General features: G+C 42.1%; 1 protein-coding gene across 1 annotated transcript in view; it reads right to left on the bottom strand.

The window, feature by feature from the left end:
* Positions 1-3,385: 3,385 nt before the first annotated feature.
* Positions 3,386-24,946, bottom strand: part of Tdrd3 (Tudor domain containing 3) — a 63,551-nt gene continuing 41,990 nt past the window's right edge. Inside the window, exons 8-12 of the mRNA XM_080284355.1 lie at positions 20,393-20,651; positions 16,790-16,931; positions 14,798-15,587; positions 7,987-8,044; positions 3,386-3,474 (exon numbers count right to left, since the gene is read on the bottom strand). Of these exons, the coding sequence (XP_080140481.1) occupies positions 3,386-3,474; positions 7,987-8,044; positions 14,798-15,587; positions 16,790-16,931; positions 20,393-20,651 (1,338 nt within the window). The remainder of the gene's footprint in view (positions 3,475-7,986; positions 8,045-14,797; positions 15,588-16,789; positions 16,932-20,392; positions 20,652-24,946) is intronic.

Genomic DNA, 24,946 nt, shown 5'->3' with positions numbered 1-24,946 from the left:
CAGAAATTATCCGACCTTAGGCTCTAAAAAAGTACATAGCTAACCTGTTGAACTAAGACACTAATCCCTCTCAAAGTAGGCCCCTTCTGACTTGACACATGTAGCCCAGTGTTCTTTCCACTGCCTGAAACATTTTTCAAAGTAGGTGTTAAGTATTTCCTGCAGGTGCTTTGTTGCATCCATGAGGATCTCTTCATTCGTCTCTAATTGGGAACCCTTCAGCGGAGTAATGAGAATAGGGAATAACCAAAAGTCATACGGAGCCATGTCCGAGGAGCATGGCGCCTGCTGGACCCGCGGGATGTGCTTGGCCAAAAATTCCTGAATCAGTTGAGAAGAATGGGCAGGGGCATTCTCATGGTGCAGCTTCCAACTTGCCACTTTCCAGAGGTCTGGTCTTTTCCACTGAACTGCATCACGAAGATGATGGATAACATCAATGAACAGCAGTAATGTTTGCTGACAGTCTGACCTTCTGGTGCATATTTGTGATGCGCAACACCGCAGTAGCTGGGGGGGGGGGGGACGTGCATTTCACCTTCCTGCAGACCTGTTGTGCTCTTTTTTGGCCAATGCAACGCTGCAAGCTTCCAGTGGGACAACTCTCCTTTAGTTTCTGGATCGTACCCATACACCCATGTTTCATCTTCATTGAAAACAGTCTTCAGAAAGTCTGGATCATGATTTGCACACTCCACCATGTCTTGAGCAATGTTCATCTGCAGAGCTTGTTGTTCACACGAAAGGAGCTTTGGAACGAATTTGGCGCTAAAGTAACTCTTCGCGTGCCCAAATCATCTGTTTCATGTGCTGATCCATTGCTGATTCCAGTTTCATTAGCAATTTCTCTTACAGTCAACTGACAATTTCCCATGACCAAATCGCAGACTTTCTTCACATTTTCAAACTACTGCATGTTGATGGGCTCCCAGGATGTGGATCACTCTCTGCTAACATTCAGGCATTTTTTAAGCAATTGTACCATGCCATTATTTGTGCTACCACAATGGCTTCATTTCCAAAAACTTGCTGGATCTTCCTGATAGTTTCAGCTTGGGTATCACCTAGTTTTTGGCAAATTTTGATGCAGTAACATCATATGCAAACATGGAACATGAAGTGATTGCACTGTACCATGCACATTAGTAGATTGTAAACAAAACTCAGCTGATCGCCTGCTAACAAACTCAAGGCAGCAGTGAAAAATTTGTATAGTCATGTATTTCCACTTTAAATCAATGATTTAATGCAAAATTATTTTCCCCTCGCAACTTATTGGTGGATGTTGACTATGAATAATTAGTAAATTAAATTTTGCAGTTTTTTGTCAGACTGTCTCCTTTGTGTTACATAACTTGTGTGGCTAGTTGTCTGCTGTCTTCTGTACTTATTTCCGTCTACACATCTTGCTTTCACTTGTAATGAATAACAGTATTCTTAGTGCCTCCAGCTTAACAGCTATTCAGTGTGGATGAGACAGGTCTGTATGGTGGAACATACCTTTAATGACTGCACATACATGTTTAATGTGAATTATTTATATTTTTATTTTACTATATATTTTTTAAAACAGGCAAGATACCGATATACAGGAAAGATGTTGTCTAAAATGACTTTAGGCACTAGGCCTAAGCCTGCCCCCAGATAAAAAGAAGTGTCTGTCAGTCCAAGAAAGGCTGTTTGAAATTTATAGCCTGGGAAAAATACATTTTGCAGTTTTTGAGGCTGTTTGAAATTTGCTGTTCTTTGGACAACCTCATAACACAGGCAGCCTTTCCCCCCCATCCCAGTAATCCCAGTTAGTGGGCTTTTACTGCAGGTGATAACTTATTGTTTTTAATTATCCTGATTTAACCCCAAAAATTTTTCCTGGCTGTGAGCTACCTTTAGGGAACAAGATTTTTAAACAAGTCTTTCATACTTGATGAGCTAAAAGAAAACATTATAAGGGAGAATGCAATCATCCCTAGGGATAAGCTGCATCAAAACTTTGCTCATTTGGAAAACAACTGAGTTCAATTATGTTTAAATGCTGAAGGGAACCACTTTCAAATTTGGTCTGCCTTTGGATAAATTGTTATGAACTGAAGATAGTAGTATTATATCAAATTTCATATAATTGAGTTTGTTAGTAACAGAAATTTTGAAAATATTTTGGGGCCTCAGATTAGTGAATTACCTTATATTTATGAAAGTGTTGCCAAGGGAACTGGGGAGACTTATCCCTCAAATTTTTTTTTTTTCTCTCTCTCTCTTTCTCTGGACTCTACCTCTCTCCATCCTTACATGGGAAAAGAGTTTGGGATGATGATGATGATATGTGTCTGAGAGAGGTACCAAAGCCACCATGACATTTTAGATATATGCAACTAAGGCAGGGTTAGTTGCAAAATGCTTTGTCTTTGTCAGTGGGCTATAAGGAAGACAAAAAGCATAGTGGCCCCAGAAGCCACAGGTAAAAACTTTGTGTTTTGACCAAATATCCACATAGAGATGAGCTGCTTTCCCATTCAGTCACCAAGATGAAGATCATGCTATACTCACCAACCTGTTACGAAAATGTCTGGTAGCATGAGTTTGTGAAACTTTCCACATACTGTACAAAAGTTTTCGTTTGGGGAAAAAAAAAAAAAAAAAAAAAAAAAAAAAAAAACTGGTGTACTGTACAGGTACTCATGATAAAAATCAATACAGTTATGCAAACTAATTGTGAGTAATAAATACACTGTTGAAAACTAATCCTGATCAGGCAACCTGGCTGTAATTTATTGTCAACAAAATACAGTATCTTTAATGCAGATATCACATCAGTCTATAAATGACTGATGAGCACACCGGTATGGATTTCCCATGTGAATACTCAGGTTAGTGTTATAAGGACACCAGAAACCTAACAGTTAATGTCTGAAAAGCTGCTTGAAATGAGAGTTTTAAACTGGTAGCATAATAATAATACAGTAATAATAATAATAATAATTAATAATAATAATAATATTTAAAAAATTACCAGAAAATTAATATGAAGTATAAAATTATGACACTAATTCGTGGCTTAGGCTTTGAGTGTTTCATGAAATATATTTACCAAAAGTTGTTAGCTGCATACTGTAGTTATGGATTGAGATCCTCACACATTTTTCACTTCTAGTGCAAACCTACACATTACCCTAAAGAACAGTATGCTTTCTCTGGCAGTGATAACAAAGACACTCACAACAAATTTCAGAAAACTTAGAAAAGTTATTAATAACTCTTTTAGTGTCAACAACAACTCAGCTAATTTAAATGTCAGATTTTCATGCTAATTTACCTACTTTTACCAGTAACACTGCAAACTTTCTTATGTATTGCAATATTAGGAAGAGGAGAGAGAACAACAATGGCCTCAGTAATAACCAGCACCATAACCTCTTCCTCCTCCTCTCCTTAATCCACTGCTGCCTCCCCGTCCCCCACGAGTGAATTCTAGGGTGCCTGTGAATTAGACAGTCATTAATTACTTGTCTCATAAGGATATTATTTTCTATTTATGACTACAGTACTTATGATTTATTTATATTTTTGTATTATAGCCTCTCAAGTCCAAGTTAACATCTCTGTCTGTCTATAACCAGACACCATAATCCCATAAGGGGTGGTCATTTGTCTTTGAGTTAGTTGTTTTTATGGGGAGGGGCACTAACCCTCCACAAACCCACTTGTTGACATGTAGGGAACATGTATGGGTTGCTTATATGGTTACCACTCAGCGTTGTAAATGGTTTCCTAGCTGACAGGAAACCATTTGGCGTGCCACTCAATATAAAGCCACCTGAAAAGGAAAGAAGAGTAATAAAAAGGTGACAGGAAAGATGGGGGAAATAGGAAGAGAGGGGGGACAGACACAGGAAAAGAGTAATAAGGGTGAAGGAAGAAGTAGGCACACTACATTAAATGAGTGGATGATGGTTGGCACTACCTACCATCCAAGTTTCGTTTTTGTTTTTAAAGGCTCCAACATGCTTGCATGTGTCGGCCTAAGTTTATATATAAATATATCCATCCATCTGTCCATCATCTAATCCTACGTTGCCCCATGAGGAGCGTAGGCAAGTTGGTCCTGGCATTTAAGATGAGAGTGATATATATATATATATATATATATACAGTATATATATATATATATATATTTAACACGTCCTTCAATCCTCCAATTACAGGTACTACAGGAAGTGGCATTTAGCCAGTTTCAAAACTACTCTAGCATTAGAAATGGTGACAGGATATATCATCCTAAATTAGGAGAGCTGAGGAATCTCTGCATTGCATCTTGTCTACACTTATACTGTCATACATGGCAGGATAACTTTCACCCAGGGTCAACAGTGTTTTGTCTGCTTTTTGAAATGAGCCTTTGATGACAATTTCTGCATCCTGTGCTACTGGCCAAGTGGTATGCCATGGTAGACTCCTGTTCAGTAGCTAGCTATGTTTTGCACACATCCAAGCTTGGCACCTAGTCTAATTTTCTTGTTTTGTGCCTTTCCTATGCCCTGATCTGACGCTGGACTGTTCAGCCTTTTTATGTTAAAGCGTACATTGTTTTGGGCCAATGTAGCTATGAACAAATATACAGTATATACAGTAGACAGATAGATATAGCTAATGTATTAACATAAGCTTCTGTATGTTAGGGCTTCATAAACCCATCAGGAAGACTAAGGTGTAAATCAATTCTCTGTTCAGACCTAAACTTGCCCCGTAAAAAACATCTACATTATGACCACAGTTAGATTATAGTTATGCTTCCTAAGGGCATATAGCCTACTATGAGCAGATAAAGCAGACATAAAACAGTGACAACAAAGAGGCTTCAAGCAGTATATGTGGGAAATCTACCTTGATAGTAAACCTTGTATGAATCACTTCCATCTTGACACTGAGTTAACCACCACTTTCCGAATCTAACATCATTTAATACATGCAAGGCTCATACGATATTTTCACAGTTTCCTCATTATATACACTATGTCATGTCTCCCAGAATGGAACTAAGCAACTTGCATTCTTTTTCCATTTCCATGAGTTTCTGTCTGCATTTTTGGTCTACATGTTAAAAAAAAAAAAAAAAAAAAAAAAAAAAAAAAAAAAGTGCATCCTGAATGGGTGTATTGTAAGTGACTTTTGTAAATGACTCTGGGGAGCACACATGTCAAGACATTTTGTTAAGCCAGAGCCCTTTCACTTGGTGGTTTCACAGTTATTTCCTGGTGGTAGGTGGTGGCAACCATCATCCACTCACTTGATGTAGTGCTGCCTACTTCTTCCTTAGCCTTTATCAATCTTTTTCTGTGCCTGCCCTCCTCTCTTCCTATTTCTCCCATCTTTCCTGTCACTTCTTGTTGCTTTTTTTTTTTCCATTACAGGTGGCTTTACACTGAGTGACAAGCCAAATGGTTTCCTTTAAGCCGAGAAACCATTTACAACGCTGGGTGGCAACCATATAACCAAACCATACGTGCTCCCTACATGTCAACAAGTTGGTTGGTGGAGGGTTAGTGCCCCTCCCCGTAAAACGAATAACTCAAAGTCAAACAGCCACCCATTACAAGATTATGGCGTTTGGCAACAGATAGATAGACAGACTTTGCTTTGGGTGGCTCTACACCAAGTGATAAGCCAAACTGTTTCCTGTAATTCAGGAAACTATTTACTGTACAGTGCTGGGAGGTAACCACATAGTAAAGGGATGATGCAGAGCCTGCTATGGTGCCCCTGTTAACTGGATGGAGAGACACAAATGTGGTGTCCACCCAGGAACAAAATTTCCACACTGATCTGCATGCCTCACTGTGGCGAAACGTTGTCTGCCACATGGGAAAATTGGTTCACCGCACAGGATGGTCCTGCAGGAGCAGTTGATGGATGTAAGTGATCAGACAGACTGGGGTAGCACAACAATGACAAAAGTGATTTTTGATTCTTTTCCTATTCTTAGCTAGTAAATGAAACCTTTTCCTTTGGCTCTGTGATGTACAAAGACCTTGCAACCCATGTTGAGCTTGTGTGTATATAGGTTAGTAAGGTGTAAGGCTGTAATCATGCATTTCCATACATGTCAGACAAGAACAAGAGCCATAACTGATAACATGAACAAAATCTTTTGGCCACTGAGCAAACTGGCTTGTGGATCCTGATTTATTGCTACCTGTTTTATGCATTCATTTAAAGAATGGTTCCTCGTAGTTCATGCACTCACAGTTCACAGCTCACGATGTACACAAGGTGGAAGCAACATTCCTTTTACGGTATGTCCCTGGATACTTGTCACACCCCAAATAATACAAAACAGCAGGCAAAACTGGGCTAAATTCAGTGTTGCTGTCAACGGTGCAAGCCTTCCTGTACTCCTTGTTGCTCTCTGAGCCAAAACACTAGCCGCTTCCCAAAACCATCAGCTGACAATGATGTCATGGTGCAATGTGACGTAGGTTGCCTCTACTTCTTCTCATTTAGGAAATGAAGAGATGGCATGGGGTACAAAGGCTTAAGAGTAAATACAGATAAAATAAAAGTGATGGCAACTAGGGCTGGGGATGGTAATGTCAAAAATGAGGGGGAGTGGCCATGTGTGATTTGCCACAAGGGTGTGAGAGGTAATTCCATCTCGTGCAGTGTTTGTGATAAGTGGGTGCATAAGGGATGTAGTGCTATTAGAGGTAGACTGTGAGATAACACTGATTTCATATACCTAGGTATGCGGTGTGTTGGGGAGAGCATGTGGAGAATGCCAGCTGCGAAAGGATTGAACTTGCTAGTATGTCTCTTAAGTGTCTGGAAAAGTTTTGCTACTTGGGAGACATATTATATGCTGGAGGTGGGGCTGGAACTAGCTCTGTGGCTAGAGTGAGGAGTGGTTGGAAGAAGTTCAGGGACCTATTGCCTCTCCTGACATTGAGAGGGCTCTCCCTCCGTGCTAAGGGATCTTTGTATCTGACAGGTGTCGGGGGTGTAATGCTGTATGGTAGTGAGACCTGGGAAGTAGAGGAAGAGGATATTCGCCAGCTCTAACACGCAGAAATGGCAATGATTAGGTGGATGTGCAGTGTGTTCGTAAGTGCAAGGCTGGGGGGGTGAAGGAGGCTAGGTTTACGATGGAAGAGTTGAGAGGTAGGATGGGACTGGAGTGTATTGGTGTTGTGATGAGGAGGGGTAGATCAGGATGGTTTGGGCATGTGGAGAGGATGGGGATGATAACTGGGTGCAGAGAGTAGGAAGTGTTAATGTTAGGGGTGGGGTAGCAAGAGGTAGACTGAAAAAGACCTGGGATAAGTTCACTGAGTGTGAGAGGTAGGATGGGACTGGAGTCTATTGGTATTATGATGAGGAGGGGTAGATTGAGATGGTTTGGGCATGTGGAGAGGATGGGGGATGATAATTGGGTGCAGAAAATAAGTGTTAATGTTAGGGGTAGGGTAGCAACAGGTAGACTGAAAGAGATCTGAGACAAGGTCACTGAGTGTGACCTCAGGGATAAGGAACTATTGTAAACAGGAAAGCTGCCAGAGACTGAGCAGCATGGACAGCCGCCATTAGGTGATTAAGGCCAATGCATGGAAACATGTTGGAGCCTTCAAAAATGATACGAAAATGACACAATAACCTCAACACAGTTGTAAGGAACTCACATTAGTACCTGTGGTTACTAGTCAAGAAATATCCCTATACAAGAGTTTTCCATTATTTGCTATATAGCTGAGTTACCCTCAACCCAAGTCAATGACTAGAGAGAGATGTTACTTCCTACCCAACAACACTTGAGAGGGGCTCCAAATTGGCTTGAGCCATCTTCCTTAGATGCAAACAAAATGCCTGTAAACAGGAGAAAATGTAACAATAAGAACAGAAATTTTAGGGAGCCTAAGCATAAGTGTGACAAGAAAACAACTATTAATATACATCAAGAGTTTGTACACAAGTTAAAATTACTGTAACTGCTGAACTCACCAACAAAATTACCACTGTAATCTGCACTTCCATCAAACCTTCCTCTCTGGCTTGCCAACTGTGGAAGAGATTAAATATTTACTGTACAATGGAACCTGGGTAACAAATCTGGAGTAATGAACCTGGGAAATTATGGTACAGTAACAGTGAAGAAATAATAATCATCACCTAATTATTATTATTATAATAATAATAATAATACTCCATCCATCCATCATCCAATCCTACGTTGCCCCATGAAGAGCGTAGGAGCCCGGGGTTAGGCAAATTGGTCCTGACATTTAAGATGAGAGTGACCAGTCTCACTCATCCCTGAGTGGCAATATGTGAGCAATAAACCCAAACCACCCCTTGAATATAAACCTTCACTGGCTCAATCCGATTGGAGCAACGTAATTACCTATTAAACCACCAGGCACCATAATTTGGTTATATGGTTACCACCCAGCATAGTAAATGGTTTCCTGGTGTACAGGAAACCATTTAGCTTGTCACTCAGTGTAGAGTCACCCACAGGCAGAAGGAAGAGGAAAGAATGAAGGAAAGAAAGACAGAAGAGGAAGTGTAAAGTCACCTATAGGCAGAAGGACGAGGAAAGAATGAAGGAAAGAAAAACAGAAGAGGATGGAAGGAAAGAAGGATGGAGGAGAGGAAACCGTAGACACCTGAGAGCAGCACTACATCAAGTGAGTGGATAATAAATAATAATAATAATAATAATAATAATAATCCATCCATCCATCATCCAATCCTATGTTGCCCAATGAGGAACGTAGGAGCCCGGGGCTAGGCAGTTAGTCCTGACATTTAAGATGAGAGTAACCAACCTCGCTCATCCCTAAGTGGCATTATGTGAGCAATAAACCCCAACCACCCCTTGGATATAATTCTCCACTGGCTCAATCCGATTAGAACACAATAATTACCCACTAAACCACCAGGCGCCAAAATTTGGTTATATGGTTACCACCCTGCGTAGTAAATAGATTCCTGGTGTACAGGAAGCCATTTGGCTTGTCACTCAGTGTAGAGTCACCCATTGGCAGAAGGAAGAGGAAAGAATGAAGGAATGAAAGACAGAAGAGGGAGTGTAAAGTCACCCGTAGACAGAAGGACGAGGAAAGAACAAAGAAAAGAAAGATAGAAGATAATAATAATAATAATCCATCCATCCATCATGCAGTCCTACGTTGCCCCATGAGGAACGAAGGAACCCAGGGCTAGGCAAGTTGGTCCTGGCATTTAAGATAAGAGTGACTAGCCTCATTCATCCTTGAGTGGCATTACGTGAGCAATATAAACCTTCACCGGCTCAGTCCGATTGGAGTGCTAGTATAATAATAATAATTTGTGGTAGCTGGGGGAGCTCACCATCCACTCACTTGATGTAGCGCTGCTCTCAGGTGTCTGCCCTTTCTTCTCCTCCGTCTTTCTTTCTTTCCATCCTCTTTCCTTCCTTCATTCCTTCCTCGTCCTTCTGCCTACAGGTGACTTACACTCCCTCTTCTGTCTTTCTTTCCTTCATTCTTTCATTTTCCTTCTGCCTGTGGGTGACTTTACACTGAGTGACAAGCCAAATGGTTTCCTTTACACCAGGAAACCATTTACTATGCTGAGTGGTAACCATATAACCAAATTTTGTGCCTGGTGGTTTATTGGGTAATTATGGCACTCCAATCGGATTGAGTCCGTGAAGGTTTATATCCAAGGGATGGTTGGGGTTTACTGCTCACGTAATGCCGCTCAGGGATGAGTGAGGCTGGTCACTCTCTTCTTAATGTCAGAACCAACTTGCCTAGCCCTGGGCTCCTATGCTCCTCATGGGGCAATGTAGGATTGGATGATGGATGGATAGATGAATAATAATAATAATAATAGTAACAACAAAAAAAAAAGGTACAGCATGGTGGGATGAAGAGGTTAAGAGAGCAGTGGAGGAAAAGAGGAAGAAGTGGCTAGAGTCGTTACAGGACAGAGGTTCAATTGAAACAAGAACAGAATATACTGAGAGCAAGAAGCAAATAAAGTATCTAGTGATGAGGGAAAAGGAGGTGGTAAATGATGATCTGGGAAGAAAAATGAAAGCAAATTACTCTGAAAATAGGAAGTCATTCCAGAAAGATGTGCAGAAATGTAGAAGTGACAGCAGAAAGATGTGTAATAATGAGAAGGATGCAAGTGGTAGATTATTAACCATGGGGATGAAGTAATGACCAGATGGAAAGAATATTTTGAAAGCTTGATGAATGGGAATAGAGAAGAGCAGTTGCTGTAAACATGATTGGTTCTGGAGGAGTGCAGTGAAGGAATGCAGTGCCAGGAAATGTGACACATGCACAGGTGAAGAACGCTGTGAAGCAACTGAAAAATGGGAAAGCAGCTGGGGTCACTTAGGTGTATGCAAAGATGATTAAGTGTAGTGGAGACAGCGGAATGAAGTGTTTGCTGGCGATATGTAAGAAGGCATGGATAAGTGAAACTGTGCCAGCAGAGTGGAAAAAGGCTGTAATTGTACCCTTGTACAAAAATAAAGGTGAGCAAAGTGAGAGCATGAATTATCGTGCATGGCATAAGTTTACTGAGTGTGGTGGGGAATGTATATGGAAGAATTATTATAGAGAAAGTAAGGGAGATATCAGAAGTCCTAGTGAATGATGAACAGGGTGGCTTTAGGAGTGGCAGAGGATGTGTGGATCAAATATTTGCAGTAAGACAGATAATGGAGAAGGCTTGTGAAAAGGACAAGGTGTTTTTGGCATTCATGGATCTGGAAAAAGCGTATGACAACGTAGACAGAGAAGGATAGTGGAAGGTTTTGCGCATGTACGGTGTAGATGGTACGCTGCTAGGTGCCGTCAAGAGGTTTATGACGGTAGTGAAGCCTGTGTAGGGGTAAATGGGTATCTAAGTGAATGATTCACGATCGGTGTAGGCGTGTGACAAGACTGTGTGATGTCCCCAAGGTTGTTCAATATATATATAGATGGGGTGATGAGAGAAGTAAAAACACAAGTAAAGGAGTGAGGGATGATATTGGTAATGAAAGGTGATGGATGAAATATCTCAAATTTGTTGTATGCTGATGATGCAGCACTACTTGCAAATACTGGACAAGAATGTTGTAGATTAGTGCAGAGTTTTGCTGATGTCTGTAAGCATTATGCCTTGAGAATATATGTAGAAAAAAGTAAAGTGATGGTTACTGAGAGAGAAGGTGACTCCCAGTGCGATGTTACAGTAAACATAGAGAGAACTGAAATTGATGAGAGAGTTGAAATACCTGGGTACAGTGATAGAAAAGAGAGGAAAATGTGCAAAAGAAGTGGAAAGTAGAATGACACAAGGAAGGAAATGTAGCTGGTGCCATGAAGGCCTTGATAAGAAACAGGCTTGAGTGTTGCAGCTGTACAAGGCTTACATGAAGGAGTGTTAGTGCCAGCCTTAACATATGGATGTAAGACTATGGTGTGGCATGAAAATGAAAAGTCATGAGTGAGAGCAGTGGAGATGGGACTGTGAGGAATGTATATGGAGTACAGAGAGTGGAATGGATATGAAATAATGTGATTCATGAACGATGTGGATTGAGGAAGTCTGTGGACACCACAGTCGAAGAGTGTGCTGAGATGGTGTGGTCATGTGGAGAGAATGGATAACAATAAAGTGGTGAAAAAGGTATGTCTGAGCGAATCTGAAAGAGGGAGGAGGCGAGGTAGGCCAAGGAAAAGGTGGAGAGATATGGTGGATAAGTGTGTGCAGAAGAGAGGTATGGAAGTCAGTGGGGACTGGGGACTGTTAAGAGATCATGCTGGCCGGATGAATGTTGTGAGAAGGGCATGATCAGGGATTTGGCATCCCTTTTTAATGTTTCAGCATCCAGATTGGCTATATCAGATACATTTATGTGAAGCTACAGAAACACGAGTAAGTCCAAACCAATCCAAATAAATTTCACAACTACCTCAATATCCTGCCACTAAAAAACCACTGTACATGAATATCAGTTATAAAACAATGAAAAGAGACACTTCAGGTAATGTGGCAGCAAAGACTTAACCAGGCTGCACCTAAATAGCTGTGCTATTTTATGCATATATCACCCACTTTTTAGCTTATATGTCACCCACTTTTTAGCTTATTTTTGCCTCTACATGGTATCTTCAAAATGAAAACTGGGTATCACTGGCCAAAAAAAAGGGTGCAAAAAAATTGTAAACATTAAATCAACATAACAATAACGAGAACATTGCTGAATTAAGAGTACATGTACTCTGTAGTTACTTAAGGACTGTACAAGAAGAAGAGAAGCCAACAACTGTCACTCTGATTAATGTTGCATAATCAAAGACAGGAGAAAGTTTTAGGAAATGGAGAGACGGATTAGGGCACGAAGGTTTGAGAGTAAATATGGATAAAACAAAAATAATGATATCTAGGGCTGGTGGCGATACTGTCAAAGCAGAGGGAGTGTGGCCATACGAAGTTTGTGTCGGAAGTAACTCCATCTTGTGCAGTGTTTGTGATGGTTGACTTCATAAGAGATGTAGTGATACTAGAGTCTATCTATCTATCTATCTATCTATAGCTGGCATACAGGAAACCATTAGGCTTGACAATCAATGTAAAGCCACCTGAAAAGGAAAAATGAGTAATAAAAGTGACAGGAAAAATGGAAGAAATATGAGGAGAGGAGGGAAGACACAGAAAGAGAATGATAAATGTGAAGGACGAAGTAGGCAGCGCTTCATCAAGTGGGTTGATGATGGTCGCCACCATGGTATTAGAAGCAGGCTGCAAAATAATGCTTATTTCATGTGTGTGGTGTGTCATGGAGAGCATGTAGAGACTGTCCGGCATGAAAGGATTGATCCTGGAGGAAAGTCTTGAGTGTATGAAGGAGTTTTGTTATATGTGGGACATGTTATGTGCTGGAGGTGGGGCTGTAGCTAGCTCTGTGGCTAGGGCAGGAAGTGGTTGGAGAAAGTTCAGGGAGATGTTGCCTCTCCTAAAATTGCAAGGGCTCTTCCTCCATGCTAAGGGATCTTTGTATTGGGCATGTGTTAGGAGTGTAATGCTGTATGGTAGTGAGACCTGGACAGTAAAGGAAAAGGATATTTGTAGGTTCAAACTTACAGAAATGGCAATAATTAAAGGGATGTGTAGTGTGTCCTTAAGGATGAAGCCTGGGGGCTACGACTGAGACTGAAGAGTTGAGAAGAAGGATGGGACTTGAATGTATTGGTGTTGTGATGAGTAGATTGGGATGGTCTGGGCATGTTGATGGGATGGATTGTGGTTGAAGAGTTGAGATGGATGAAACTCAAATGTATTGGTGTTGTGAAAGAGGGGTAGATTGAGATGGTCTGGGCATGTTGAGAGGATGGAGGATGACATTTAGGTGCGAAGGATGAGAAGTGTGAATGTTGGGGTTAGGGTTGCCGGAGACAGACTATAATAAGACCTAGGATGAGGTCATAGATTGTGATCTCTGGGATAAGGAACTGAACAGGGAGGTTGTTAGAGATCAAGCAGTATGGACAGTTGCTATTAGGTGACAATGACTGATGCACACAAGCATGCTAGGGCCTTATATAAATGATACGAACAATACCATACGAATCAGCATGAACCTCTTGAACAGAATTATGTCATATTTATTCCTGCCACTGCTTGACAATTTTACCCAGCTTAAGAATAATCCTTCATGGTAAGTGAAGCTGAAATACTTTCTTCACCCCTTCACTTAGAGATCTCCCATTGCTGCTGAGAATTGCCTGTCATTAGCAAGAAAAAATAACGGATTAAAATAAGGGATTGAAGTTCACAAATCACTCTTCAACTATTCAACTCCATGACTGTGACGATGTCCCTCTCAAGTTTACTGTAATTTATTTACCTTAAGGGAGACTTAATGGCCTGGAGGGTTAAGATACAGCTTCCATAAATATCTTCTATCTATCGCCAGATGCCTTAATCCTGTAAGGGGATTGTATTGTTTTTGTTTTTTCTTGGAAGGAATGGTTTGTGGGATCCTGGCCTTTGGTTCCTTCTTTCTTGAATTAAAAAAAAAAAAAAAAAAAGTCACCCTGTCCCCCGTCATTTCACTGCCCTCCCCCCAGCTCACACCCCTCTCTCTCATATACTGTACCTCTCCACTCTATCCCTCCATCTCATTTTTGGTCTCTGTCTCCCTCTCCCCTCCACCACCTCACTCACCTACACTCTCAACATTAGTCTCTCATTCTCTATCCTTTCCACATGGCCAAACCACCTCAGTGTATTTCTCCTAACACTTTCTATCACATCCACATCACAATGCTCCTTCACATCCTCATTTGTCAGTCTGTCTCTCCATGTAACTCCACATGCTCCTCTCAAATAACTCATTTCCACTGCCCTCACTCTTGTGTCCTTCCAACAAGGTCCAAGCTTCACCTCCATACGTTAGACTTGGTATCACAGTACTATCGTGCAACAAATTTTTTACTTCCTTGTTCACTTCCCTATTTCTTATCACTGCTCTCAAAGAACCTTTCTTCCCTGTTGAACCCCTTCAAGCACTTCATCCTATAAACTCCCATCCTTAATCATCACACTACCCAAGTACTTAAATGCACTCACATTTACCATTTCCTCACCATCCAACCTCACTGTGTATTCAGTGGCTTCATTTCTCTCAAAAACCACAGTCAGTATCTTCACTACTGAAAAAATATCTTCTAAGATGAACCATATCAGTTGAATTAGAAGGAGTAAAATGAAAAATACATCATTAGATTGAAAGGACTAAATGAACAGCATTGTAACTAACCCTGGGTGGCTGGTGATCATAGTGTCCTTCCATTGTCAGACTGTGCTGGAAGGCCTTGATCATCTCCATCTCTTTGTTTGTATATTCTGATGTTGACCTCATCCCTGCTATTCCCCCTCTTGGATTCCAGTTCCCACTTCCTCTTCCTCTAGGGTTGTGGTTGCTTTGTCTTCCAGTGGTGTTATTGTAGTTTTCATAGCTGTTGCCACCTCCACTACCACTGTTGTAATTCCCACTGTTGCCTGATCTGTACCCACCTCCTCTCCCACCCCTCCCACCTCCCTCACCCTGATAGTAGTTACCACACTCACCATAACCCCCACCTCTGTATCCTCCACCTCTACCCCCTCTACTTCCCCTCCTATTATCTTGCTGGTAATGGTCATTCCTGCCATAATTCAGACCCCGACTATCTTCCCTATTATATCCTGTAGATTTACCTCCATCCTCTCTGCTGTAACTCTGGCCTCTGGCTCCATCCTCCCGGCTATATCGCTGTCCCCTACTACAATACCCGTGGCCTCTACCATCATCTCGCTCCAAACCACCCTGACCTCTGTCTTCGTCCCTACTACCAGAACCCTGTCCTCGGCTCCCATAACTCTGTCCCCCACGTGGTCCCCTAGCTCCCCCAGATTGTCTGTATGGTGGTGGGGCTGCTGTGTTCTCTTGATATTCTCGTTCCTCCATCATTTCTTTGCTTTCCAAGAAAGTTCTATTGCTTGCAGTAGGGGTAGGATCCTCTCCAGGGGCTGGCCAGTTCTCAGTAGTAAGGTTAGGTGGGGACACACTAGGATAAAGGAAATAAAAAATATAGATATTAATATAAAATATAAAAATATAAAAACTGTAGTTGTGGCTTGTAAGTATGCTTTCAGACTCTGATCTACATAGTTACACTGTCAATTCATGCATTCAAGATCAATGCTTTACTTGTAATTTGTCTTTGATTATATTAATCAGAAATTTCATCTCATGTACTGCACCTGCAGCAAGTACTGGCAATTTATTGTGCAGTTCCTAGGGTTAGATGGTAAGGATGGTAACAAGACAGTATACTTGTTATCCAATATATGGCAGGACCCTGCTTACACAATTTGGGGGACATGGAAAAAGGGCACACAGGGGCAAATTTTGCACTAAGGCAATAAGTTATTGGGGAAATTAATCTGAGCCTGGACCCCTCCCAGCCTTTACCCTCAAAGCACATTTCAACTGAAGTTAATCACACAGTAGCTATATTTTAATAGATTCAGTACATTTCTAACTTACAAAGATGATGAGAAAAATGTTAGTGATACTGTATAACTACTTCCTCTCCAATAATCCAGTCATACGACAGTCCACAGTGTTTCAAATAATCAGCTGACTCAGCATAATGAATGAAGAAGCACTTTTTGGTGGTACAATACAGTAACTGTTCCCATACAGTTTACCATACCAATATACAAAGTTTTTTAACGCCTTCTGCTTGTTCCATTCACAGTACTGATATTTACCATCATCATCTTATTTATGAAGGTAACATTACTGGAAGTTGTTGCAGTTTAACCCCTGTCTGTTTAGCCACACAGACCTCTGTCAGCCACAGACAAGCAACTGCTTCTATGGGCCATCCTACATGTACAGTACAGTACATATACTACAGGGAACTGGTGCACCCTTATCGTAGACAATGCCTCACCAGAGTCAGATCAAGGTCCTTTCCACAGTGAGGTGCAGGGAAATATGATGAGGTATGACTCCTGGGTCCACAATGGTTCCACTTTGGGATCACAGTGCCACTATGTGTAGGCTCTCTTCTGTACCATTACAGAATTAATGTTGGCAAAAATTATATATTGTCCATTATTTTTTGTCAGACAAACTACCGTATATGATGGCATACAAGGCAATGGGACACATTTTGTAATTCTATACTGACTTTCTTATTAAAAGTAAGTTGAAGGCATGGCAAACAAGTAAACAAAACAAATGTGATTATTTCCTCACCTGCCATTGACAGTCCCCCTTCCGTAAGAGCTGCCACTGCTCTGGCCTCTGCCTCTTCTTCCTACTCCCTGACCACCTCTCCTCCCATCCTGGTATGAGGGACCTCTTACATCTGCTACTGGCTCCACAAAATTCACTTTTTCTGTCAAGAGTAGCAACAGTCATTTGTAAATGTTGAATAAAAACAGTTAGAGCAAAATACTTTTTCCAACAATACCAGATACTACTTGTAAATAAGCACATCTACAAAATATTGCAGTATATCATACAATCAGTATTTAAGTATTGGTGCCTGCTGAAACCTCTACATACACACCAGTATACACTGTATACAGCACACCCCCATTATCCAATCTCCCGGTAATTGATAAATCGCTATAATGGTGTGGAACAAATCAAGACCATCTTCCTGTATTTGATGCATCTCTCCCACTATAACAAAGATGACAGACAAAAAGCTCGCTATGCGTGCCGACACATACACAAGCTGACCATAATCTGTTGGAGCCAAGATTGCTGCCAGTGTTATGTACGCAGAAACCCATTCCAACGCTTCTACGCAAGCCCTGTAGCTCCGGCCATTCCTTTGAACAACTGGGCCACCCTGTTCCCTGCTCACTCTCCCTCTCTCATCTGTCCTGGAGCTGTGATCACATTTCGTGTCTGTGGTGTTGTATCGTTCTTTCACTCCCAAATGTAACATTACACATTACAGAACTCCCGCAATCATTTGCGTGCAGTGCTAGTGATCGAAAGGCATCGATGTGTGTGCTTTAATTTTATCTATTTATTTATTTTTTAAGTGAAAAAAAATGAAAGTCTGTGATAATATCTGGCTGAGGTGTTACCCCTAGCAGAACACGTGGTGCTCAGGGTGCTGCTTCTGGCAAAGGGAAGGTGAAGTGCCCAGGGAAGAACACCACACTTAACATGAAACTGGATATCACGAGATACCATCAGGGCAGCCAGGGCATTACTAGCATCCCTGAAATGCTACAGATACCCCATTCAACCATCTGTACCATGAACAGGTCTGCTGACATGTTAACCGCAAGGCAGCAGGTGTCTTTCCTCTGTGCAAAAGGCTAGGGACCCAGTGATGGATCAGCTGCGCAGCTACCTCCCACAACGCTCCCCCACGAAATGCTCGACTCAACTCCCTCTAACTTTCCACATTGCTCTCCCTCACCTGATGTGAGTGCTCCTGAGGACAAGTAAGTGCCCAGGGATGCCACCTGTCCCCCAGCCTCAGGGGGGACCCGTGATGATTTGGCTAGGACCCAGCACAAATTGAGGCTAGTTACGCGTGTTTTGAGATTATGAGTATTGTCTTACCTTCACTTCACTTCTCTTATTACTCTATCATACCCATAGATGACATAGTGAAGGAGAGTAATCAGATCAAACATTAGAGGAGATAAATGAACCTGTCTAGAGAGTAAGATTTTTTTTTTTTTTCTTGCAAACATATCCCCATTGAATCCACATTATAATCATCCTGGTATCCAATAAATCATTATCCGGTCAACTTTTCCATACTGTAACCCCACCGGATAATAAGGTGTGCTGTAATGGTATACATTCTGTAAGGCAGTGTTCCATGGGTAAGCCCCTCATCCTCCCCCCTTTTTTCATGCTTTGCAACTCACTCAGTCTCTTGCAGCACTCTAATCATGCACCCTACTCTTGAGGTCCTTTCTCTGGACATCATCCCATTTTTCCTTGATTTGCCAGCATTGGCTCTTCCATCCACATATGACTGTACTGTACAGCACTTGACTAGTTACTCTCAACACATTTTTTCAACATGAGCAAAATACATCAGCCTGTCTGTAGGCATCACGTTACTGAATCTCAAAATGTCCAAACATCCTCTTACACTGTTTATGTTGTTCTTTCTCTCAGCTTTGCATTACACAGCCATCTTATTCTCATTTCACCTTGCAGTACTTACTAACTACGTTCCACTGTTATTGTCCATATTTTGTTGCCAAACATCATCACACTTTGCACGCACACAGTGTATGAAATTACCTTATTATAGGCATGTAGAACCCCATCACTGTCAGTACAGCACATATAGGGTATCTGCTTTCAATATTTCTTCCAACCACGTCTGACTTTTGAGACTGAGCTTTTGCATCACCATCTGGAAACACAGAGCTGAGGCCTTTCCACTGACCTTAAAGCTGATGACATGACTTAAGTACCAACCACAAAAGGCCTCAACATTGAGGTTTGAAAAGCTCTCAATGCTGATATCTTTTAAAGAAAGCCTCCTGAGGTCTAAGAACAGCTTTAAACTGTATCTGATATCCCATTTTTATTGCTATTACATATGGTGTTTTCATATCTACATGAAATGCCAACTAACCATTTTCATCAATCTAAAGTAAAAATTTAATTCAAAACTGGACTGTGGAAATGTGATTTTCCAGTGATATTTATAGGTAAGTGTGCTGTCTGGCTCACATAAATCACAGGTCTACCTCCTTCAATTTGATGGCATGTTTTTCATTTTCCTCTAGCTACCTTCAAACAATTTTATTCGGCTCAGGAGAGATCTTTTATACTGCAATGTAATCTCTTCTTATCTCAACACAATCATCAGAAGGTAGCAAAAACAAAATAAACAGTGGCATTAGTGGTATTAGATGCAAACTGCAAAATAATGCTGATTTCAGGTGTGTGGTGTGTCAGGGAGAGCATGTAGAGACTCAGGCGTGAAAGGATTGATCTTGCTGATGAGTCTCTTGAGTGTGTGGAAGAGTTTTGTTATCTGAGGGACATGCTATGTGTGGGAGGTGGGGTGGGAGCTAGCTCTGTGGTTAGGGCACAGAGTGGTTGGAGGAAGTTCAGGGAGCTGTTGCCTCTCCTGACACTGAGAGGTCTCTCCCTCCATGCTATGGGATATTTGTATGTGGCATGTGTTAGGAGGTGTACTGCTGTATGGTAGTGAGACCTGGGCAATAAAGGAAGAGGATATTTGTGGGTACAGACATACAGAAATGACTGATTAGATTGATGTGTAGTGCATCCATGAATGCGAGGCTGGGGGGGGGGGGGCTAGGATTACAACTGAAGAGTTGAGGAGATGGTTAGGACCGGTTTAGTCATGTTGAGAAGATGGAGGATGACAGCTGGGTGCAGAAGGTGAGATGTGTGAACTTAGGGGATAGGGTTGTGAGAGGCAGACCGAAAAAGACCTGGGATGAGATCACAGAATGAGACATCAGGGATAAGGGACTGAATAGGGAGGCTGTCAGAAATTAATGAGCGTGGATAGCTGTCATTAGGTGAACAAGACCAACACATGCAAGCATGATCGAGCCTTTATAAGCGATACGAAGGATACGATACATCATAATGAATTCGTTAAGCCCTGCCAAGCTGAGTCATTGTAGGTTAGTTTACCTCCCCAGAGTCACTGTTTTATAATCAAAATATGAAGCTTGCAGCTATGCCAGTGCAGACCTTCACTGTGTCTCAGACAAGGTCTGAAGCTCAGCATGGATTAAAAAAAGTCCTTTATGGCAAAACACCAATTCTACTCAGTTATATACCATACTTACTTTAGTTGTATAATGCACCAATTTAACCTACCTTTCTTCTGAATCATCTTGTCATCAAAGAAATCAAACAGAGAGGCAGGGCCAGAAGGGCGTGGCATGTTTGGTGTCTGTTCATAGTCATCATCACTATTGTCTGGGCCACCACCACCCCGACCTCCCCTCCCTCTGCTGCCTCTGCCTCGTCCTGCACCTCTGCCTCCCCTGCCACGGCCTCCCAACCCTCCACTGTCTTCTTCCTCCTCTTGCCTGTAGCCACGTTCATAAGATGGAGGAGGCTGACCACTGGCTGCCTGGAATTTTCAGACAAAATAATGTAGCTTACATTAAACTAGGTGTCAGTGTCTACCATACGTGTAATGAACTCTGTCATACTGAACCAAACGTCTTTACACTACTATGGAATCTCCTAAATCGGATGATCCTAAATAGTAGATTCATAATATGCGGCAATATCATGCAACAGTTTGCAATATCAGTAGCTTGTGAAAATTACATGAAATTCGCGAATGCAGCGAGTTGAGGAGAGTGGTGGCTGAACAGGGAGCTGTAGATAGAGGCGTTAATGAACAGTACAGAGCCCTCAAGAACAATCTTTTGAGAGTTACTGATGTAACATGCAGTTGGACAAGAGGACCACCAAGACATAAAGTAACTTGGTGGTGGGATGAGGGTGTAGAAGCTGCAGTTAAGGAGAAGAGAAGGCTTTTCTGGGAATGGAAGAAGGGTGGTAGAAGAAGGAATACTTGGCTGCCAACCATAGGGCTAGAAGAGAGGTATACAGGGCAAAGTCTGAGTCACAGAGACTTTTACTTGATAACCTAAATCACGGGGAAAGGAAAAATACGATATTTAGGGTGGCAGGTCAGGTGAAGAGGGATAATTGAGATATTATAGGTGAGTAGTGTATGAAGAATGATGAAGGAAGGGTAATGGTGAACAGTGAGGATATTAAAGATGCATGGAGAGAGCATTATAACTGGTTGTTGAATGAGGAGTTTGACTGGGACAGAGAAGGTTTGGAGCCAGCAGATCCAGTGTCTGGCCCTTGGCCTTTGATTGATGCTGCTACTGTGAGTGAGGCAATAGGCAGGATGAAGGTGGGGAAGGCAGCAGGTGTGTCTGGGTTGACTGCCGAAATGTTGAAGGCCTCATGCGATATAGGGGTGAAGTTAGTCACTGACCTGATAAATGGGATTATTTATGAGTGTGTTGTCCCAGATGATTGGCTGAAGAGTGTAATTGTAAATGTGTATAAAGGGAAGGGTGATGCCCTGGAAAGAGGAAATTATAGAGGTATAAAGCTTTGAGATCAGATAATGAAGGTAATGGAGAGAGTTTTAGAAGGTATGATTAGAGAAAGAGTGAATACTGATGAGATGCAGTTTGGGTTTATGCCAGGTAGGGGGACCACTGATGCCATATTCATTGTTCGACAGCTTCAGGAAAAATATATTGGTAGGAGAAGGGATCTTTATTTTGTTTTTGTTGATTTGGAAAAGGCCTTTGACAGAGTCCCTGGAGAGGTAGTGAATTGGGCAATGAGAAAGCTTGGCTTGGAGGAGTGGCTGGTTAGGGTGGTTATGGCTATGTATGTGGGTGCTCACACCCAGGTAAGAGTGAATGGAGATTTGAGTGATGGGTTTTCCGTGAATGTTGGTGTGCATCAGGGGTCAGTTTTGAGTCCCATGTTGTTTATCACGGTACGTGAAGCCCTTTCACGTGACTTTAGAAACGGACTCCCGTGGGAGTTGTTGTATGCTGATGATTTGGTGTGGATTGCAGAGAACGAAAGGGAGGTGGAGGAAAGGTTTAAGAAGTGGAGAGATGGTATGGGGCACAAGGGCTTAAGGGTAAATGCAGATAAAACAAAAGTTATGATATCTAGGGTTTGTGGTGGTACTGTCAAAGACGAGGGAGAGTGGCCATGTGCAGTTTGCCACAAGGGCGTGGGAAGTAATTCCATCTTGTGCGGTGTTTGTGATAAATGGGTGCATAAGAGGTGTAGTGGTATCAGAGGTAGACTGCGAGATAATGCTGATTTTATGTGTCCGGTGTGTCGGGGATAGCAGGTGGAGATTGTCAGATGTGAAAGAATTGAACTTGCTGGTGAATCTCTAGAGTGTGTGGAAGAGTTTTGTTATTTGGGAGACATGTTGTGTGCTGGAGGTGGGGCTGGAGCTAGCTCTGTGGCTAGGGTGAGAAGTGATTGGAAGAAGTTCAGGGAGCTCTTGCCTCTCCTGACATTGAGAGGACTCTCCCTACGTGCTAAGGGGTCTTTGTATGCAGCATGTGTTAGGAGTGTAATGGTGTATGGTAGTGAGACCTGGGCAGTGAAGGAGGAGGATATTCGCTGGCTCAGACGTACAGAAATGATAATGATAAGGTGGATGTGTAGTGCGTCCCTGCATCCAAGGTCTGGGGGGGCTGGGTTCACAATGGAAGAGTTGAGAGGTAGGATGGGACTGGAGTGTATTGGTGTTGTGATGAGGAGAGGTAGATTGAGATGGTTTGGACATGTGGAGAGGATGGGGGATGATAACTGGGTGAGAAGTGTTAATATTGGGGGTGGGGTTTCGAGGGGTAGACCGAGAAAGTCATGGGACGAGATCATTAAGTGTGACCTCAGGGTTAAGGGACTGAACAGGGAGGCTGCAATGGGAAGCCACCATTAGGTGACCAAGGCCAACGCATGCAAGCATGTTGGAGCCTTTAAAAATGAAAATGAAACGAGCCTCAAAAGTGACGCTTTTCCAATGCCTCATGTAATACACACCACTATTACCTCAAACCTGCACATCTAGCTGGGTGTAAACCAGTCATAGTCAAGCATGACAGTTACTAAACCAATCATATTCAAGCACAGCACTTACTATAATCCAATCAAAGTGCTTCCCTCCCACAAAAAGCATGAAGGACATACTGAAAGGGCTTGATGCCCCGGCACCCGGCTCAGTGCATCGCCTCCTCTTGATTGTTAGTGTGTGGTTCCAGTGTGGTTCATAGAAGGATCCCCCCCCCATGCTTCCTCTGCCTGTCCAGTGTTACCATGGCTGATCGTAGCCCTCCTAAGCCTACAACTTCGAGGAAGGGGAAGAAGAAGAAGAAGAAGAAGCCAACGTTCACTTACACCCAAAAGTTAGATATAATAAGAAGGACTGACAGCGGTGAGAAGAAAGCAAAAGTTGCCAACCATTACAGTCTCAACGTGGTAATTCTTTACCAAATGGGAACGTCGAATCCACCGATATTATAATAAACTCACAATCTCAGGTTAAGCAATTTTGGTACATATGCAACACAGATAGTTAACTGTTGAACTGGGACCGCAAGAAGTGAGTGGAAAAAACAAAATACAGTATACCTATTTTATGGTATTTAAGGAAGCACGTAGGTCACCCGCGGGTGTGTACCGACGCTCTCTCCAATTAACCACGTTGTTTACCAACCACTACTCTGACTGGATGTGTCAGTGGATCATGCATTCTAAATCCCCATTTATAGCTTTCAGAGGTAATTATAAAAATGTCCAGTAGCTGTGGTAATTCAGGAATAATAAGTAACTTGTGAAAGTCTTATTTCAATAGAAAATATGGAAAGGCCATCCCCATTTGGTAAAGAATTATTTTCAATGAATCAACAACTCTAATGATGACACGGAGGCAGCTGAGGACGATGACAACACCGCTTCCGTTGTCTCTGCATTGGACTTAAAGGGATCCTGAGGAAGGGTGATGAGGAGGAAATGGCATATAGGGGGCAGCAGCACACTCACCTTGTGCTAAGAGTCCATAGTCTGCCTCAAGCCTTGGAGCCCCTCCCCTGTCCATTCTAGCAATGTCATCAGTCAGAGTCAAGTAAGAATCTTACAATATTGTTTGTTCTGTTAAAAATGCTCTACTAATTTCTTTTCCAAGTTGTTAGTGCTTGCTGGTGACCCGTTTGATGTGGGTTTGTGGGCGCTGGGGGGCAAATTTTCCAAGATGACAGACCTATAAGCAATTTTCTCCATAATATTATATTTCTAACTATAGTCGTTCTATTTTATCAAGGCAATTTGGGTCGGGCTCTCTGGGACCTCACACTGTTAGCTCTGTTGTCACATCGCCGCCGACACTCGTGTAATTATTTGTGTTCACCTCTCTCTCTCTCTCTCTCTCTCACTCTCCTATTTTAAGCTAGTAACTACTTATAAATGAATTTTAAACACTCTGTATAGATGTAATTCAATAAAAAAGCTGTAGTATAGTATACATCTCATAAGACTTGTCAGCGTTGCCTTTGAGACGTTGTCAGGTGGTGACACGAGGGACAGCCCTGGATGAGCGGGTCATACTCGGTCAGTCTCCCGCCATGGAAGCTATTTAAAAAGAAAAAGAAAATAACGCACCTATAGACTTTTACCTCTGGGGTGGTGTGGAAAAAAAGTCGAAAACAAGAGAAAAAATTAAGAAAATACAATTAGTAGTAGTTAATATATAATATGAAAGAGAGAGAGAGAGAGAGAGAGAGAGAGAGAGCGCACGTGTGTGGCGACGATGTGGCAACAGAGCTAACAGAGTGAGGTCCCAGAGGGCCCGACCCAAAC

Source organism: Coenobita brevimanus, chromosome 101 (genome assembly GCF_032717465.1).
Source record: "Coenobita brevimanus isolate Jiangsu-jjx chromosome 101, ASM3271746v2, whole genome shotgun sequence".
Taxonomy (NCBI): Eukaryota; Metazoa; Arthropoda; class Malacostraca; order Decapoda; family Coenobitidae; genus Coenobita; species Coenobita brevimanus.
This window is presented reverse-complemented; position numbering and strand designations above follow the sequence as displayed.